The following is a 20,848-nucleotide window of genomic DNA, read 5'->3' as shown; positions in this document are numbered from 1 at the left end:
TCTGGCTTTCTTTTTGAAATGCCTATTTTAACTTTGCTATTATCAGATTCATGTCCCCACAACCCTGGGTTTTAGAGACTAAAAAAAATCATCTACTGGAGGAGGTATATGTGATATGGTCATGATAATAGTGGCATTGTTTGGCCATGAGCACTTCAAACTCACCTTTGCATATTCATGAGGCAATCCAGGAGGAAGAAGTGGGGGTCTGCCATCTACTGGAGGGGTTTGCGTGAACGGAATGATCAAGAGCTGGAAATCTTCAGGATTCATTACTTCGCAAGCACCAGTAATTACCCCATCACTACCTGTAAATGAAAGTTGAAAGTTTACTTTTCTGTTGGGAGGCGCAACCATATGAAGTGTATCTAAGAATCTGGTTAACTGACTTATATAAAGAATAACTCACATTAATATTTACTATGGAAATATGTCAAGAGAATACATCAACTCACCCCTCTGAAAAAGTATGATCTTTTACAAAATCTCACAGCATTTTTCCACATCCTTCAACATTTTAAATTATCTTCCACATCCTTCAACATTTTAAATTATCTAAACTCAAAGGAACTGAGTGAAATGTATGTCTATGTACATATAAACACTATTGTTACAACTAAAGTCAGCGTGTGAAGAATTAGGTTTTCAATTTCAGTATACAGTATAGAATCTATCATAACCATAAGTAAATAAACTAACTTACTTAAATGTAGTGGTCTATTCCACATATTAATATGTGACTGAAGTTGTGCATGCATCATATGCTGCTTAAGCTTTGTGTAGTATATATTAAGTGGGGCCAAAGTGACGCCTTGAGTGCGTCCACCGACTAATATTGGCCTTTGTGGAGTGAGTGTGTGCACAATTACTCCTCTGCAATCTGCTATTACCATCGACCTCGCTGCACATACAACTACGGTGTTACGGCACTCGCTCAGACGAACCCTTCCAGTAACTGGCCCTAAAACTACCCTAGTGTCATGACACTTATGTATCACAGCATTTCTGATGAGGGGGAGAAAAAATGGAATTGATTATGAGCCATTAGTATTGGTAACAAAGTACCGTATGTAGCTGCCAAGTATAATTTGCTCAAATCCTCAGAGTTTACTAAAGTCCATGGATTCTACACCTGAATGTAATGGTAAGATGTCCCTCGACTGATATCTGAGAAGTTTAAACATACTCAAGTGAGAACTAACAACTCTTACAGAGCCAAACAATATTTTAAAACAGGTTCTAACCACAGATATTAAATATTGTATTGCACATATCTGTATACAGTTGTTACTATTTCATTGTGTCATATCCGGCTGTACAAAAAATGAAAAAAATGTTTAATAGTATCATTCCAAACAGTCTGAATGATTAGCATTGTACCTGATAGGCTGAAGGATGTAAATGTTTGACTTGGAACATCTACGAATTTTTAAATCACAGTTGGCCACCTCTTCTCCCATGTGTGCAGTTAAGCCATCAATGAGCTCACATACATATATTAATCTATGCCTGGAAGACATGAGAAAGTAAAATGAAGCTTTAAGCATATATAAATGTCTGATATCTCTTTTTATCTTTTGACAAATGACATCCTTGGTTATGACATACTGGAGGATTTTTGCCCTATCCTTTGTTTTTTTCAGCATCTCTATGTGGAAAGGAGAATGAAGAGTTTAAAATTGACTTTTCCTTTGAAATAGGTATAATGCAGATTTTTGGCTAGTAATCAAAAAACGGATGCAAAATTGCATGAAAGATAAGGGAAACCAAGGTGAAAGTGGATACAAGCTGGTTAGAAATACTGACACCATATGAAAGGTGGGACAAGATGATAAGGTAAGAATGGTCTCTGACATATTTGAACCCACATTTACAATGGTGATTGCAAGTGGAGCTGGTCAGAAACATAAAATTACTGCATATTCATTGAGTTCTTGTAACAAAACTGGTTTTATCATACAAATCAATCAATCCTGCATGTACCCAAACTCAGGATCTTTGAATGTTGCCAGACTTAACAGCCTTTTGCCTAAAAGACAGAAAGACAGTATTCTCACAGCACATGCGCTACAAATACAGATATCCATCAATCCCCTTTGTCACTTTTCTTGAAGTCTGAAAATGAGGTTGTGTGATATGTGAGGTTGGGCAGAATGTTTTGTTTTATAGAAACTCAAATGTTAGTTTCATCACTACCACATCAAACTGCAACCATGATGGAGGCAGACTTGCTGAACATCCCAGAAGTGTATGTAGCATCTGTAGGATCCAGGAGAGCACTTCAGGACTGGTATGGGGGCTAGCTGGAATGTTTTATTTTATAAAGACTTGAAAGTCTGTTTCATAACTACTGCATCGATCAAGCATATGCCCAAACTGCAACGGATCCAGAAGAGCATTCTGGGACTGATATAAGTATGGAACAAAGACTGATGACTCACAGAGTTACTCAAAGTAAGGATAAACCCACAGAATGTAAATCAAGGTGTTTGTACTTGGTAGGTGCACTTAAAATTGGAAACTGAACAAACATTCATGTGTTAAGTTTATAAAAAAAAACAAAAAAAAAAAAAACAAATAGTAAGGGCTCTAATATTGCAGACTACCATTTTTGCCCATTATGCTTCTCTGACACACTACCACAAACTCTCAGGATGTCTTGCATTGGTTTTGAGTGACAACGCAGGCTCTCCTGACAGCAAAACATCACCAACACAAAATTTTTACCACCAGTAGATAACAGAAATTCTTTATGTAAAATTCTGTAATGACAAAGTTAGTTGTATCACAGACCTGGTGATCCAGATACATACGCCAGCAACTGAAAAGTACCTCTGTAGAAATCACACTCTCCTCACTCATTGAAAAGGAAGAAGTGAAAAGGGCTGAAAAAGAATAACTAGCTACTTAATGAGGAAATAGTTAGAATAACACTGAAAATTGCTGATTCTACAAAGAGAAAGCATTACTGAAGACTAATGAAGAGTAGAGTGTGGAGGGCAACAGACAGCTACCCATGCTTCCAGGGGGTGCATGTGCTATGAGAATAATACCCTTCTGTTTATTAGACTAAAGAATACTGAGTCTGGAGATATCTGAAGACCACAAAAGTGGGAATCTATATGGCTGATGGAGTTGCGATAAAACAAATTTTAATCAACACTGGAGAGAAAATCCCATTTTCCCAGTTTGAAGTGATACTTACATTAATTTTGATTAATGTAATAAGTTTTTAGTGAAATGTACAGTTTTCAAGTAGAAAATAATCACTGACTAGGAAGCATTACTTATATTTCTGTAGTAAGAGAGATTTTAAAAACTTTTGAAATGACTTTAATTGGGACTTTTAACATTGCAATTATTCAAATACTGAATTATCTTTAACTGACTAACTTCTGTAATCTGCCTAAGCCTTTAATTTTTGTTTATATTTAAAATGCCTATAATGAAACCAATAATCAAGTGTTGTCCTCTGCACCTTTTGCTTTTGATTTGTCGCATACAGGCAGTCCTCGATTATCGGCGGCGCCGGTTAACCGCGATCCGGTTTTATGGCACTTGGCTAATGACGTTGTTAACCCCATTTTCAGCAACAGTAAGCAGTTTACTGGCATCAGTAAGCGGTTTATTGGCATCGGTAAGCGGTTTATCAGCACCAATAAGTGGTTTATTGGCAATTATGATGTCGTAAACGCCATTTATTACCATAATTATTGGCAATTTTTGGTTAGCGGCACTTGGCCAGGAACGGAACCCCCGCCATTAACCAGGGACTGCCTGTATTACATTAAAAAAATGTCTGTAAACTAACTGATTCATAAAATACCTTATTACAACTTAAACTAATTAATTCATAGAACAACTATTACAACTAGGATAAAGTAATCTTCCAAATGAAAACTACTCATTCCTACACAACACCTCACAAGTAATGTAAAGAATAAAAAAAAACAGTTCTTACCCTGCTGCTGGTGAGGCTACTACCCTATGATGTGACTGAGGTGCTAACGATACCACTGGCCACGGCTGTCTGCATCCTCTTCGTACGCAAAGCCATTCTCCGTGAGGAGCCCAGTCAAGACCTCTCAATAACCACTGTTCAAATAAACTGTATTTGTTTGGGTTAATCAATGAGCTTATACGGAACTTTAATGAGAAAACAAATTCTTAGAAATTAAGTTACGAAAATCACTGGGGCAAGTTTATTGCCATTCTTACAGCTTGGCCAAAGGTTTGTCCTTAAATGAGCAAACTAGAGCAAGTTAAAGCTAGGCAGCTAGGTGAGAAGATACTTTAAGATATACAGCAGATGAAAAGTTAAAGGCAGAAGGAAAAGCAGCCAGGGGTTGGAGCGATGCTGCAAAATGACCTTAATAGTACCATCTACTATGAGGTTGGTGAAAAAAAATGTCCTGGTTTTCATGAGGAATTTACAAGGCTAAATTAGTGAAATCTACATGTAATGTACTTGCATGATGATTTGCTATAAGACATTTTTCATTTTCAGTTTCTGCATTAGTCACTATCCCTTCAAATCAAAGAATGTCTCTACTTTTCTAGAACTTTGGTTTCCATTATATTCTTCAATTTTATTATTTTTTTCAAGCTGATGGGCAAGACTTAAACAAAGATCAGTGTACAGTGATATAACTGGCACTTTAGAATAACAAAGGGAGTCGCTTAAAATAAGGTTAAGAGTAGTTAAGAGCATACTTAGAGTAAAGTTGAGAGTAGTTAAAAGTAAAAACTAACACAGTTTGAAATGATGATAAAATTAGCAGCGACTGTCTTGTGCATAGTACCTAAAGCTGGGTCACCCATTCAGATAACATACATATAATACAGGTAGAGTATACATAATAATAAACAAGGTACCTAACCCCTACTCTGGTCTTGTTAAATAATAAAAAAATCTTTTCCTAAATTCATATGGATTAAGGACCCCAGCCCCTGCAAACTGGATAATCCATAAGTAATTCCTTGTCCCCAAGACTATAGCATCCAACCAGCTCTTAGGCTAGGCTATTAATGAATGTAGGTTTGGTGATACAGTGCCAGTAAAGTTGACTCAGCACAACTCTTACTTTAGTTTTTAGCAATGACCTTACAATTATGTACCAATGACAAATATGTACAGTAACAATGCGCATCAACAGTCTTGTTGTCATAATAAATATGGTCAAAAGCAGGAGTAACAAATCCCACAGATCCAGTCTCAATGAGACAACTTCTTAGTCTTTGTCTGTAGACTTTTCCATAATCTTATAATAATCACTTCTTTTTCCTTTTTGTTGATATTATTATCAATAGCCATACAGTTCGTTGTGGTGAAGAAATTAATGCACAAAATTTAGTAACAAACAAATTTCATTATCAGAAATGAATGCAAACACATATTAGAATGTACCTCCAGCATGTTTTGGATGGTGTAATCAAGGTCTCTGGAAGTAGTTCTACTGCTGTAACATATCTTCACTATGATTAAAATTACAGTATCAATATATATTCATGTGCAAAAAAGAGAGAGAGAGAGAGAGAGAGAGAGAGAGAGAGAGAGAGAGAGAGAGAGAGAGAGAGAGAGAGAGAGAGAGATTCCATTGTATCCTAGTGCCTAAAAAGAAAAATGTTTGGTACAACTACACCATAAGGTAATATGTGTTTCTGACTAAAGTTAAAGTTAAGTATACCTTAGTTTTACCAGACCACTGAGCTGATTAACAGCACTCCAAGGGCTGGCCCGAAGGATTAGACTTATTTTCCTTGGCTAAGAACCAACTGGTTACTTAGCAACAGGACCTACAGCTTATTGTGGAATCTGACTGTTCACTGGACTGTACAACACCATAAATCGAGCAAGTTTAGGATAAAAATCTTCGTTTAAGACTGAAGTTTAGATTCATTTTGATTGATTAGATTTTATTTGATTTATGAAAATCTGACCAAAAAGCCAAGCTCTGGAGCACTTTCAGCCATGCAACACTTAAGATGGTGAAAAGAGTAAGTTGGAGTGGTTGGACAGCAAGAAGGAAGAAAGGAAGCAGGAGTGGAGATAAAGTGAAAGCTAAACTGTGGGTGCAGTTAACGGGTGGAAGGATGCTGCAAACAACCTTTAGTAATCCCTACAGTTTACCAAGTGAGGTGCTCAAATAACCACTGAACAATTCTGTAAGAGGCAATAAGCAGTGCTCCTTCTGTAAAGAAACACACATGAGCTGCTTAGCACACAACACTGGTATACATTTTCAAAATCACAAACCTTCACTGGTATCTGCAGAATATCCAAAAAAATATTTCTTTGGATATGAAAGATGCATCTTCACCCTGGTGATCTATTTCGAACTTTTTTAGGTAAACTTCTCAACTGTTTAGCATTATGTAAAACGAAGGTTTGAACTTCCATTTAAAAATCGACTTACCTACAGTACCGCTCCAGGTTCCAAGATATACTGAGTCTTACAATGACTAAAATTGGGAATAAAACTATCTACGTTATGCAAATACTGAATCTAATGCGGCTAAAATTACGAGAAAACTATCCATGTTAAACAAAAATTGCAAAATCAACAATGGAAAGCAAGAGCTATTCAAACTTCCTTAAAGAGGAGCTGGGAGGAGGATTAGGAATTTTGCCAGATTAGTTTTATTTTGAAAATGAGGTAATTTTGAGAATAAACAAACAACAGCTACATACACTCTTGCCTTCCAATACGCAGAGTGATTAATGAAGATAATGTACCAAGCACATGTGCAAAGGCTCTGCATCAAGAATTAAGAGTGCTGTAAAGAAGAAAAAAGAAAAAAACACATGCATGAGGAAAAAGAAATCACATCCAAACTCAGGAGCCTTGAAATAATTGAAGAGTTTGTCGGAAAAAAAATGCAGCTAAAGGTGAGAAAGACAAAACTGTATTAAAATTAAATTGTGATATTTCTGACCTAACTTTCAGCAAAGCTAACAATCTAGTACAGTGCACAGAACTGCAAAATCATGTACCATAAATTTACATACAATTGTGAAATCGTGTACCATAAATTTCAATCATTCAAATGCAAATCTTTCCAAATACCAAGAAAAAAGATACAAAAGAAAATGCAGCAACTAAATAGTATTAATAATGCAAATCAACAAAATATCTTAAGTAAAGAAGAATTGGAAGAGTCAAATCAAACTATAATTTCAGGTATTTAGAGTTGGTTGACACAGCAATACTACTCACCCTTTTTGAAAGGCATTTTTCTTGCTAAGATAACCAGATCTATAACAATTGTTCACATCAGTAGCAACTGACAACAGATCCTTCTCATTCCTGCCAACAAAAAGTTGATGGTTACTACAATCATTATTACTATGCAGTCTAACTAACAGTCAATAAAATAACCTTGCAAATATGCATGTCAATAACACTTCTCTGTCCAACAAAAACCAAGAAAACATGGAAAACCACTCCCCTAACAGTATTTTGAATAACATATGTGTATGCATCATATTGTTTCTGATATAAATAAAATTATAAAGGTCATGTGAAAAAAAAAGTATAACCAAACAGTGTATAGAAGTAGAAATAAGTGGAAACGAAAAGAAAGTACAGTAGTAATGGTAATTAGAACACTAAGGAGACAAATTCAGATAAAATGAAGGTGAAGAAAGACTACAACGTATTCTACAAAAAATTTTCGCTCAAGACAGATAAAACAAACCTCCATCATACTTACTTTTCTCCTCGCACAGAGGCTCCTAAAATTAAACCCAAGGACTTCACCACATCAACAGACAAAACACCAGCGGACTTCATAAAACTTAACAACTCTCTTGTGGTGCGCTTATCTGCTACTTTTTTCTTTTTCTCATTGTCTTCAACTTGCAAATGCTGTTGGAATGAAACAGAAGAATCAAAAGTGTTCCACATAACGAACTGGTAAATGTTTGAGAATGGGAAAAAGGTTCTGAAACTGTAATGTGCCACTGCCTTAGTTGTTCTGGTTATATTCTAGTTTCTGTTCATATATATTTTCTTTTGTTGACTGATTAGTTATTCTATTTTCTATTTCTCTTTATTCAAACTTAAAGCATGAGGATTCTATTCTAAGGAAGTCTGCTTTACAATATCAATGCCGTTTAACTTGTTCAATATGAATATGTGCATGATTAGAACAAATAATATTTATATAAATAATAATGATAAACAGTACTGTACCTGTAATGCTAACATCTATTATGATATGATAAGTAATATGACTTTGATGAGGCAAATTTCTCAATTATTTTAAATTAAACCAAAGTGAAAAATCCCAAAGATAAAACACGAGATAAATTCATTCAAACGTGTCCCTAGAGATTTGATGAAAATAAATATAAAAGAAATCTTGATCTTCAGATACACAACAAACTCTCCTGTCCCCATATTCCTTAGTTATCCACTATGCTAGGAAAGTACAGTAAATGTAAAGTTATTTAAATAATCACAAAAAAGGCTCAGAAACAATACAATCTTCCAGGAGCAACACTAACGTTACAAAATGAAAAAGCCTTTTCTCTTGAGGAATTATATATTTTCATAAAATTTATACATTTTCATTCCATTCCAACTCTTGCTACTGTTCTGTTAGTAATGACTGAACTTAATGGTGCAGTTTAATTATTATCTTATCAACTAAAAACAATGGAGTAGCTTTGATAAACAGCCTATACAACTTTGGCAAATATTCAGGTGCTTTTCATTAAATTTTGAAACAATTTTTTACCTACCAAATATTATGTGTCCCTACTAAAAATGCACACAGCTAAAACTATCAAAACATGGAAACTATACAGTATTTATTTCCATTGTCTTTCTGTATAAAAACATTTAGTAAAATCCAACAGGCATCAATAAAACTTATTAAGATTAAGACACTTTGAGACAATTAAGAAAAGTTCATGTTTACAATAAAATATATACAGTATCATATTCAATTTAAAGTTCTGAGTTCAAAAGTACTCATATACTCTAAATAGGTATAGCCCAAGTGAAAGACATTAAATATAAGCGCAATGGTTTCTATATGGAACGTAAAGAGAACTACCAATTCTGTATATGCAAGAAAATACATCTTAAGGTTAAGTTTCTACTAAATAGTATTCACTTACCCCAGCTAACAAACTCAATAACTCTGGAAGAGCTTCTCTAACAAATTTTGCATGCTTTTCTTCTAGTAACTGCTTGCGTGTTGTGGAAACTGTGCAAGAATTGTTGGGCCACCTAAATATTAAGGTTAAGGTAAATGCCGAGTTACACGAAAACAGAAATAATCACAAGATCTCAGGTGAAAACGAAGGCACATACCCTAAAAGGAGACAGAATGCCACTGTTGCTAAAGAAAGATTGAGGGGAAAGAAGTCAATTAGCTGGTAAGCCTAAATTATAATACCTATTAATAAACATTTTAACAAGACCAGAGCATTAACATCCTTAAACCTCATGGGGCTGTCCTGAATGGTTTGTTCTTAATAGATATATCAACATAAATGAATAAATTTCAACTTCAAAACTTGCCAATTGGGTAACCTGAAAAGGATAAACATCCTGACAAAATTTCCTTTAATGTTTGTTTATAAAATCTGAAGTTTGTCGTTGGTTGAAAACTTGACAATCATATAGAATATATCTAACCCTTTGAGATTCTGATGATGATTATAGTCATCATCCATTTTTCTACCTCTGAGATTCTGATAACGACTATAGCTAACACTGAAAAATAAAATCTTTATTAAATGCACTAAAAATCCTAAAGAGCGTTATAACAACAAAATTGTTCCAACGGACGATAAGCAAACATCACCAATAACCGAAAATAGGTGATTTCCGGCACCGATAATTGGAGAGCAGCACCTCTGTTACGTATGTGTCGGCGCCAAAACCCAATTATCGGCACCGATAAGTGGATCGCCAATAATCGGGGACTGCCTGTGTATGGTGCGTATGGGTGCTTGTTGTTGTCATGGGGACATATATATTATAATTTATGGCAAACTTTAAAAAAGTGATATACAGTATACCGTTATTCCACTCACTTTAAGTATGTTTTAAATTTTTTTTAATGCGCTTTGTGGTATCATATATGGCACAAATAGTATTGAATTTCGCATCACTGTTAAAGCAATTTATCATACTTTTATTATACTGTACTTTACTGGGTAACATAAATGGGATATATTGTTTATCTAATTTAATGTGAATTTTTAAGTAAAAGCAACAGCATTTTTTCATTACTGCTAACTATTAATCATGATATCAATGTTTATTTTTTATTTTTTAACATTTCTAACCCTACCATGAAAAAGAACAACTCTTCAGCTTTAAAACACCTATCATGATAAAGATCAACTCTTTAGCTTTAAAGCAACACAAAATTCATGTGTAGCACAAAGTATATTGTTACACAAAGTGATCAAAGAAATACTGCTAAGCATTTTTGCTCAATCAATGAAGGGTGTGTTCAGGAACAGACAGATTTTGACCTCCCAATATCCCCAATGGGTTAATTCTAAGTTGTTCTACATTCACTGCATTCTACGTATGGGTCTTGTGGATTATCCATCAAATAAATATTGAGGGAATGGAGAGACAATCTCCTGCAGTCTACATGTACTGGATAGTGAATATCCCCACGGCCTGACTGAGATGACACAATACAGTAATATGGAAGAAGTTTGATGTAGGCAGCAAAAATGCCTAAACAAAGGGAGCAAGTGACTTATATGAGGTGGAAAGGCTACTTCATAAAAGGGGCCATCACATTTCAAAATGACAATCTTTGGGAGGAGCTATATTTTTCCTATCAAAAAGCTCATAAAAAGTTATCATGTATACCATCTCACAAGTTATGCACTGTATAAAGGATACGGGTCAGTAGTGAGCGTTTGCAAAGAAGCTTGTCTGGCAACTGCTCGAGGATGAGCACTTGTGACACGGTGGAGGTATAGCATTATTATCAATTCCATCGTCCAGACTTCTACATCACCCATCATTTCATCTGCAAATACAAAAGAGTAGAGTATTCTAAATCATACATAAATCTGAAAAGAGGATCCACATCTAATTTTAGTTGTATTCATGAACACAATACATTTTAAATGTGCTATTCCTACTAAGCAGTTACTGAGGTTACAAAACAAATGGCACAACCTTTTTCACAGCATTTTATATCTCACCAGGCTCAAGCTGCACTGATTTCTGCCATGTACTTTCAATCTATTCCCTTTGGTATCTTCCACCTTACTTTCTGAATTCTTCATATCTGTTTTTCTTTAATTCTAACTCTACTCAAGAGCAAACCCTTCTAGACAGTTCTATAACACTAAAAATAGACAAGGTAAGTTGTTCAAAGTATTTACATAATTATTAACGTGTAAAACAAAAAGTAAATAAATCATGCTAAATCGATAATTATTACCTCTTTCTTTTTGTGATAATGCTGATGCTAGTGATGCCTCCAATTCTCTATCCCTACCAGGCTGCAACTTTGAAAACAGGAGACAGGAAAAGAAGACGACCATTCCACATTCTACAGATATACACATCTGAAATTCAAACACAACATTTATAGCAAAATTGTTATTCAAGGCTACAGCCTTAGACTGTGCTCAAGAATTCGTTCAGTACAGAACAAAAAGGAATTTAAGGAGAAAATCTGCAACCAAAGACCATTAAGTTGACTACAGAAATATGAGACATCAAAATGGTAATGGTAAAAAGATCAAAGACAGTACCCACCGTACCTAGGGACCAATAGGATGCTGCTAAGAAATTTTAGTGTCATGCTTTCATCTCTCTGAAGGGGTGTACTCCTTACATGTACCTTGTGTGGCACACTGTACATGGTACCAGAGGTTCTAAGCAGTGTCCCTTCTCCCTGGCAGCATTACTTTCCACTTTCCTCTTTTCATCCTTTCTCTTTGGTCTCTTTCTTATTTCTGGGTTCAACTCATTTAGCATTACTATTCCAATTCTAATTTTTGTTGAAGATGTGACTTAGTGGTCTCATTCAGCTACTTTATTATTACTATAGTGCCCTTTTTCAATGGTGTACATTAGCATATACCTGAGTTAAAGAGACTGTAAAATTAAGGTTTGAAAAGGGGAACATCATTGTCGTCATCTCAAGTACTTAAATATTACCCCAAAACATCAAATGGCTTGAATTCATGACATTATAAAACACAAGATGTACCACACTTACCTTTTTAACAGCTATATGCTTCCATGTATCATAGCTCATTCTTGGATATCCACGCTCACCCAAATCTTCAGCATACTGGAGCAAACGTGATAACATCTGGAAGATTGAGAAACAAAGTCTAAAAGCTGAGTAAGTATGCATTCTTCCATTACAAAATCCACACTGGCTACCTAGAAATAAGCCTGTTTGATTCTGAATGTCCAAGAGAGAGAGAGAGAGAGAGAGAGAGAGAGAGAGAGAGAGAGAGAGAGAGAGAGAGAGAGAGAGAGAGAGAGAGAGAATTCTTTCTCTGTGTTGAATACTTCATAGTTTGATAGTTTGCCATCACATAACAAAGTGAAATATTACCGATAACAATTTTTTAGTACAAAATAATTTCCAATTAAAATACAAATAGATTTTACAAGTAAAGAAAGAGTTTACCCCTCTTTACAAAAAGGAAAATGAAAATACCTCAATAGAAATTTTATCTGGGGGGATGATTGGTAAAACACCAAGCTCCATCACTTCTGGTCGAACCCATATTTGAACTTCATCCCCCATGTTTTGGTAGACGTTACCCTAAGGAAAAAAAATATATAGGTATACTGTATATATATATATATTAATAAGTTAAATGTCTACTTACTTAAATGGTAAACATCCCCCAACACAATCTGAATTCTTACAGATAACCCAGTTGTTTAACTCAGTCACATAAACAGCATCTTTACACCAAACACGAAAACATGCTACTACAAGAAGCTTTCTGACTAATTATGGGTTCATTGCAAAGTTATACACCCTCACTGGAGATATTACAATACAGAATGTGGAATTTAACTTATCTAAGGGAAATGAACCTTGCTAAAGAATGTTTTTTTAACGATGAACTTATGAAGAAGGGATGTTTAAACATACAGATCTCATTGTCATATTACAACCAGGTTATGTCTCGAAATGTTGGTTGGAGAAACTAAATATACCACATACATAAGGTCCCATATTTATGCAACTACTACTATTTTTAAGGACAAAATTAAATTTCTATGCACATTTATTTCATTTATCTACCAATAGCTACTGTGTCTATGAATATTTCTGACAGAAAAGTACGCTGCAAATCACCGAGAGCCTATACAAAAATGACCGTCATGGTCATTTTGGTTTCATTAGACAACCTTGAAATGACTTCCACATGGAAACCTTGAAAACCAGGCAAAAAAGAGAATATTGCAAACAAAAATGCCAACTATCCAAATGATTGTATACCTAGGGATGCACAAATACAATATTACTTTCAATCACTCTTCATATACTGATTTAGAGTATGCTACAGTGAAACCAAAACAACAAAATATTACTCTGCATATATTTGTAGAAGTTTAGCTTTCTTCAGTCACGGGCCTACCACCTTTAACTGTTGTGAATTTTTAGTAATGTTCTGATATTATTCTAAAAAATATGGTCTATGGACCCTGAATTGACAAGGAAAAGACTATTTATTGAGGGGGTGGGGGAAAACCAGCAGATTTGGATTAATCCATGTCATGAAAACCCAATTCCTATACGGTTTTATAATAAATTTTAAGTGACTGATGAATCTGACATTCACTTTTGTCAGAAATATATGCTTAACCTATTACCACCTATCCTTTGTCTAGTAATAATGGAAAATCACAGCGGGAAACATAGTCTTAGGGCCAGGGAAGGTTGTCGATGGAGAGGGGGAGGGCTGCCTGACCAGAGCCCAGCAGCCACCCATTTCCTTCGAGGATGGTAACACACACATTGATAAATAACCCAAGTACACAAGCATGAGTTCTTTCCCCTATTTTAGACCACTGGGGTATCGTGCACAGGTCAGGCAGGACCAGTACCCTAGGTTGGGGCAGGATGCATTACCGTTTCACATGATGATTTGAGTTCACCTATGTTTAGGTATGTAATTAGGTCCACGGTGGCAAACCTCCCCCCCCCATGGCAGGGGAGGGATGCGGACCCACAGGTTAGGTCAGGTAGAAGGGTTGGGAAAGATTACGTTGGCCTGAATTTCAATAATTTTTATATTATTTCACTCAAAACGACACCAGTTTTCCACTGCAGTCTCTAAATACCGCTCTATGTGGCTCTATATTTACACGAGACTGTTTTCTAGAACAGTGAGCACATTTAACTCTGCAGTATTACCTAAATCACACAAACATCATAAAAACTAACTTTCACAAGTGTTATGAATTACAGCAACTGGCCAATTTTAGAAATTCACATTTAACGACCCAAAAAATACATCAAGCAACAAAGCCTATCCTGAGGGCGCCGCCCTTTTATAGGAAGACGGGTTAGGTAGGTCCGGCTGGGCCAGTCGTGCTAGCAGAGAGAACTCGGCAGGCTCCACCATTTAAAAGTATTTAAAAGTCTTCTTATATAATGTACCTCTCACCGAACCTCTTACTTCGGGGAAGTTCAACGAAGTTTAAGAAGTGAAATTGCTTGACAAGAAATAGCCCGGAAGTTGCTTTGCGAATCTGTAATCAATTTTCCACCAAAAAAAATAATAAATTTCCAACATTATCCCGTCTATTCACCCTTTATTTAAACTCTACAACAGACTCCTGTGTCTCTTTAAGTCTTTCAGATCACCAACACCATACTTACGTGACTAAAACCTCAAACCATTCAAACGAAAACAAACAAACATGACAAAAAACAAAGTCCTTCCTCTGAAGTTACGGATTTTGGCGACAGCGTTGAACAGACACAAACAAGGAAGATGTTCCCGGGAAGTGAGGAACTTCCTCCCTCCCTTCCTCAGGTCTTTCAAGATATATTTTGTTTGTTGGGATTTTCATGTGTATATGATTTTTTTACTAGTTGTTTGTGTTGTTTTGTGTTCTCATATATCATGGCGGCTGTGACCCTGGTGGCTGTTACGCCAGATAATTCAGAATCATTTAATATATGCCAAATCTGCTCAGATTTGGCATATATAAAAGTAACAAGCATATCGTTCTTTTAATTGATTTAACTTGAGATAACTTTGATGCAGTAGAAGTCATTCCTTCCCAGATATTAACGAATAGAATATTCCTTCGTGGCAAGATTTCGTCGTGTCAATTACTATGTTAATAAAAAAAAATATGATTCAAGAGGCATAAACAAAATCCACTGCTTATATATATATATATATATATATATATATATATATATATATATATATATATATATATATATATAATTTACACTTTCTTCATAGGGGTGGTCCCAGAAGAAAACACAACACAATGGTCACTGCTGTATTCATCGTTCAGCAGCTGAATCATGGCTGAACCTCCAGTGCAGTAAAACATCCACAACATTTACCTGCTTCCTACACTTCACAAAAAGCTCATCGGCAGCGTCATTTGACCCTACCTCCTAACACTTACGAATCACATGTTTCTCACTAGTTTATGCTCTTCAACGTTTTCTACGTGACTGACCCAACTCAAAGTACTGTGATCTATCCTTCCAAATATGCTAATCTTTTTTTAGTGCTCTTACTCATTGTCACATTTCTCTACTTTTCGATGCTTGTACTGTGCAAACAGCTCATCTCAACATTTTCAAGTGTTATTCTTTCATTTGCATTTAACAGCCATACTCCACAGTTCTTCTCAAGAGTTTTGACTGTTTTTCCTTCATTTGCATTTAACATCTGTACTAACTTCGTTAGAGGAAAGTTGGTTTACCATCCCCTTCATATATTCCCACATTAGCTTCCATGGACGATTTAATTCTGTTCCAAATCTTTACAGACATCCTGCTACCTTACTAGTCTCTCCTAGTCTGTAGCTCACCTCTTCCCTCATCATCCACCATATTTATTACCTAATATTTATCCACATAAAAATTCATTGCTCCATATTCCTGGTTTCCATTTACTCTTATTATTTAAATGTTTCTCGCATTTACTTTCAATTTGTTTTTTTGCAAAAATTTTCAAACTCACTAACTAGTTTCTGCTCTTTTTTCTCACTGTCCACTTTTACCACTGTATCATCTGCAAACATCAAGAATTCCTTACGCTATTTAAAACAAATTTTTCTATTTTCCATCCCACTTCTCTCCTTGCACCACTCTGTCCGTAAAGATATTACGGACACAGAGACGTGACGAAACCTGGTCTTATCCCCACATTTATGCCAAACCTGAATATTTCTAGGTAACGCAGATTTTAAAAATCACAGTGCTTTCTTCGAAATATTGAAAATCGATATTATTTTGAAAATAACGAAAATTAATTTTAACGCGTTGCTATTTTGTTATTTTCCTTACTTCTTTACGATTTGGTAAACCTCGTAAATGTATTTGTTTGCTGTGTTCAATTTAGTCATGCATGACAGAGAGAGAGAGAGAGAGAGAGAGAGAGAGAGAGAGAGAGAGAGAGAGAGAGAGAGAGAGAGAGTGGGGGAGGAAGGTCACCAATGTGCATGTTCCTCCACTCTACGGACATTCTACTTTTTCAGGCCTTCGATTCATAACACCGAAAACTTGTTTTTGTATAATGCAGTTATAAGAAGTGTGCAAACCACATAGTGCCGCTAGAGTCACATAATGGAAATCCAGACGATTACTGAATGAAATACAAATGTTTTTGCAGACGAAGAACTTCTAAATGAATGCCGAACTTCGCGTGGAAACAAATTTCACTTGAATATGAACGTTCCCGCCCAGGGAACAACTTACACGCTCCTCTTAACGCCGAGGCCGTGGGCGTGTATGTGATAAGAAAGAAGATTCACACCGACAGACTGAATTACCGCATTTAACTTGTAATGATGTTATAAACACGCTTGGAATATTATATATAAATAATTTTCCTACGTAACACACGTCTTCTATTAGCTGAACCACTGCTTTCGTATAATACAATGATAATAATGTCCCCTAGATGCATAATCATAGTCTGTTTTTTTGTTATTCATGCTATCACAAAAAAAGTTACGTTTCGCCTCTATTAGACGTGAAGAACTCAGAGGTCCACCGGATGTTTCTTACATCCTGTGGGCCTTCCTGTAGAGCGTAGGTCTAAATCATGTCTGTTTGTTTATCCAAAAGATATTGCAAGACGACATAGTTAAAATTTTGCATGAAATTTTGTGAAAGAATGGACTACAGAAGAATTAGATCTTTAAATGTACCTAGGAGCTTTTGTTTAAGCCCATATGCCTAGATTTGAAAGGGTCTTCATCAAATAAAAGATATTCAACAGAATTTCCTTCATTAATCTCGGTCTATGCTGTCATTAAGTGCCTGTGCACAGGGAGTATCAGAGAAAAAAACTTACTCTAAATGAAACGCTATAATGCTGTGTGAAACTCTCAGCTACGACGGGGCAGCGCTCAGTTGCTCCCCAGATGCGGTCAAGTGAAAATCCGTCGGCAACGCCTCCAGAAAGCGTTGCCTGACGCACGATCCGTGGATAACCTTAACCTTAAATAAAATAAGAACTACCGGTGCTAGAAGACTGCAATTTGGTATGTTTGATGATTGGAGGGTGGATGATCAACATACCAATTTGCAGACTTCTAGCCTCAGTAGTTTTTAAGATCTTGGGGTGGACAGAAAAAGTGCGGACGGACAGACAAAACCATCTCAACAGTCTTCTTTACAGAAAACTAACAAGGCACGAAAGATTTTGAAATCAGCTAATTATCGAATCTAAATAACACAATTCAGTGTAAAAAAAAACTTGCTTGCTACCTCTTCTGCATATTTAAAACTAAATATGCAAAACATCTACTATTGTTGCAAGAGAGTAGAAAAGAAAGGGATTAACACGTCCTCCATAATTTGGTCCCATAATGGCGGGAAAAGTCGATCGAAGCAATAGAATTAGACCTATGTAGAGAACCTGTTTCATACTGGTTTGTATGACATAAACGAATGTACACATATAACATGGACATAAATAAAGGTATACGAACATCAACGATAAAGCACGTGCCGAGGTTGAGGTTTTCTATGAAACGTCTCGTATGTTTTCCTACAGTTTCATAACAGACTCATGCCGTATTGAATCACACACCTACTTACTCATGTTTACTCATTTCCTTTCGTTGCTGAGTTGCAATTTTGAATCACGATTTTAACTTGAAGTTAATGATTTATAATGAAAATGCATTAAAATTCGCCGGAATATCTTCTAATGTACTTGTTGCATGGCATATTTCTTCTTCTTCTTTTTCTTTTAACGTGCTTTTTTCCCATTTTTGTATGGGGTAAGCACGATGCCTTCTTTGTATTTATATAATTACAGTGGTTCTGTACGCTGCTCTCTCTCTCTCTCTCTCTCTCTCTCTCTCTCTCTCTCTCTTATTTTACTTTGTGGAAGCATATTTGAAAAGTTAAAAACCTGTCATTTTTACTTTTCTGTAAAAGAAAAATGCTGTTCTGTCTTTATCTGTCCGTCAACATCTTATTCTGTCCGCCCTCAGATTTAAAAACTACTGAGGCTAGAGGGCTGCAAATTGGTATGTTGATCATCCACCCTCCAATCATCAAACATACCAAATTGCAGCCCTCTAGCCTCAGTAGTTTTTATTTTATTTAAGGTTAAAGTTAACCATAATCGTGCTTATGGCAACTATATGGGATAGGCCACCACAGGGCCGTGGTTAAAGTTTCTTGGGCCGCGGGTCATACAGTATTATACCGAGACCACCGACAGATAGACCTATCTTCGGTGGCCTTGATTATACACTGTAACGGCTGTACAGAAAACTTGATTTTTTTTATTTGTTTTTATTTGTTCCATATGAATGTTGGCACATTGGGAACAGGATGTTATAACACAATAACTTATCAAACTAGTATAATGATTATTACATTTTTAGTAAATGGTAAAATAGATTAACCTTTCTATGTTCGTGTACACACACACACACACACACACACACATATATATATATATATATATATATATATATATATATATATATATATATATATATATATATATATATGGAGATACATAACACATATTAGTGACAGTTTCTTTCGCTCCGCTGCGAACCTTCAGCAGTCTACTATCATAACTGTACTATTCACTAATGCTGTTATAACAATTACAATCGTAATCATGGCATCTGCAATTGTAGTCCTACTATTTTCTATCGTAACTATAGTATTTACAATCACAACATTAGTTTTCTACCGTAGCTATAACAATATTCAATATTATAGTTTCATTAATAACTACAGTCTTCACACTAAATGCCACTGTTGTTACTACAATAGTCAAATTACATTACTCCTATGTTATATATATATATAAATATATATATATATATATATATATATATATATATATATATATATATATATATATGTATATATATAATGATCACACCGTCTCCTGAGTTACTTTGTTCTGGTATTGATAGTACTATTATCTAACAGTCACAGTATTTCCAACACGTTATACTATTTAGTGTCATAAGCCTGGTGATTACTATAATAGTCATAATACTTATTATCACAATCATATTTTCTTCCATATGGTAAAGTAGTGTATGTACTGTCAGTCAGTTAAACTGTCATATCCTGGATCAGTGGCGGATCCAGGATTTAGGAAAAAGGTGGGGGGGGGGAGCTGTTTGTCAAAGGGGCAGCGAGCGCCGAAGGCACGAGGCAATAAGCTACGGGGTCTGGGGTTACAAGTAGCTACCCCAGCGGAGTCCGGTGAGCAAAACGTTTTATAACATTCACAAGCATTTTGGGGCAAGTTTTGGTACTTTGTATGGTGGTTAAAGTGAAAAACCTGTAACCAATAATTCTTGTTAGATGGAAACCAGTTACAGATCTCTACTGATTGATTGAAACTGGGATATATGATACGTTCCAGTTAGAAAATACCTATTGATCAAAACTGAAATATAGACCATTCATACCATTCTTCACCACAAATGTTAAATTATCTCTCTCTGTTGCAACGTACGAATTTTGTTTGATTACTTTCCACATTCACCTGCTGTTCTGTTCTTCTTTCTCGTATTCTTAGTCCCTCTCAGCCCGTTGTTTCATCGTTGATTTTTTTTTTATTTTACACTTGATTTCTGAAAATCTGTTCGTTATACTACTATTGCTACAACAGCAACAAGAACAACAACAACTACTAATGCTGTTATTATTATACCTTTTGATTTTTGCTTACACTGATGTCTGATAATAATCCACTCTTAGGGGCGCCATTCATAGCTGAAGGGTGGGGGGGGGCCGCTCCCCTTAAATCTGCCATTGTCCTAAATAATTAATATCATAGTCATACTATTTTTCTATTATGCTATTTATAATTATATAAAATTCCCTATCAGTCCGTTAATAACTACCGAGAACACAATATTTACTATCAAAGTGATGCTATTTACCATTAGAACAAAAGTAATTTCCATTACACCATTATTATAGTACTAACATCACAGCAACAAAGTAGTACTAACGACGACAGAATCATCAAAATCATCATCTTCACCATCACAACAGCATGATCATCATTATCACTTCAGCAATGACTGTCATCGTTCACGTAGATATCTTCCGCCGGAACCTCCGGCCCCTAAGTTTTATCCTACAGCAGTCTTATATTACTGTCTTATTTGGCAATGAC

At 35.5% G+C, this 20,848-nt stretch overlaps 1 protein-coding gene across 5 annotated transcripts in view; it reads right to left on the bottom strand.

The window, feature by feature from the left end:
• LOC136834783 (TBCC domain-containing protein 1-like) overlaps positions 1-20,848 on the bottom strand; it is a 42,866-nt gene that overhangs the window by 5,952 nt on the left and 16,066 nt on the right. For 2 of the 5 annotated variants that reach the window (XM_067097444.1, XM_067097441.1), the window contains exons 2-12: positions 12,673-12,780; positions 12,220-12,315; positions 11,434-11,560; positions 10,884-11,013; positions 9,128-9,239; positions 7,714-7,868; positions 7,218-7,307; positions 3,962-4,108; positions 1,381-1,509; positions 704-1,005; positions 166-308 (exon numbers count right to left, since the gene is read on the bottom strand). In XM_067097444.1, the coding sequence (XP_066953545.1) occupies positions 166-308; positions 704-1,005; positions 1,381-1,509; positions 3,962-4,108; positions 7,218-7,307; positions 7,714-7,868; positions 9,128-9,239; positions 10,884-11,013; positions 11,434-11,560; positions 12,220-12,315; positions 12,673-12,762 (1,521 nt within the window). In that variant the 5' untranslated portion in view covers positions 12,763-12,780. Of the gene's footprint in view, positions 1-165; positions 309-703; positions 1,006-1,380; positions 1,510-3,961; positions 4,109-7,217; positions 7,308-7,713; positions 7,869-9,127; positions 9,240-10,883; positions 11,014-11,433; positions 11,561-11,758; positions 12,082-12,219; positions 12,316-12,672; positions 12,781-14,634; positions 14,746-14,856; positions 14,972-20,848 lie in introns of those variants that run through there. The other 3 variants (XM_067097442.1, XM_067097443.1, XM_067097445.1) reach the window with 3 other exon arrangements.

The sequence above is a fragment of the Macrobrachium rosenbergii genome, chromosome 54 (assembly GCF_040412425.1).
Source record: "Macrobrachium rosenbergii isolate ZJJX-2024 chromosome 54, ASM4041242v1, whole genome shotgun sequence".
Taxonomy (NCBI): Eukaryota; Metazoa; Arthropoda; class Malacostraca; order Decapoda; family Palaemonidae; genus Macrobrachium; species Macrobrachium rosenbergii.
Note: the sequence above shows the minus strand (reverse complement) of the source record. Positions and strands in the feature narration are given on the sequence as shown.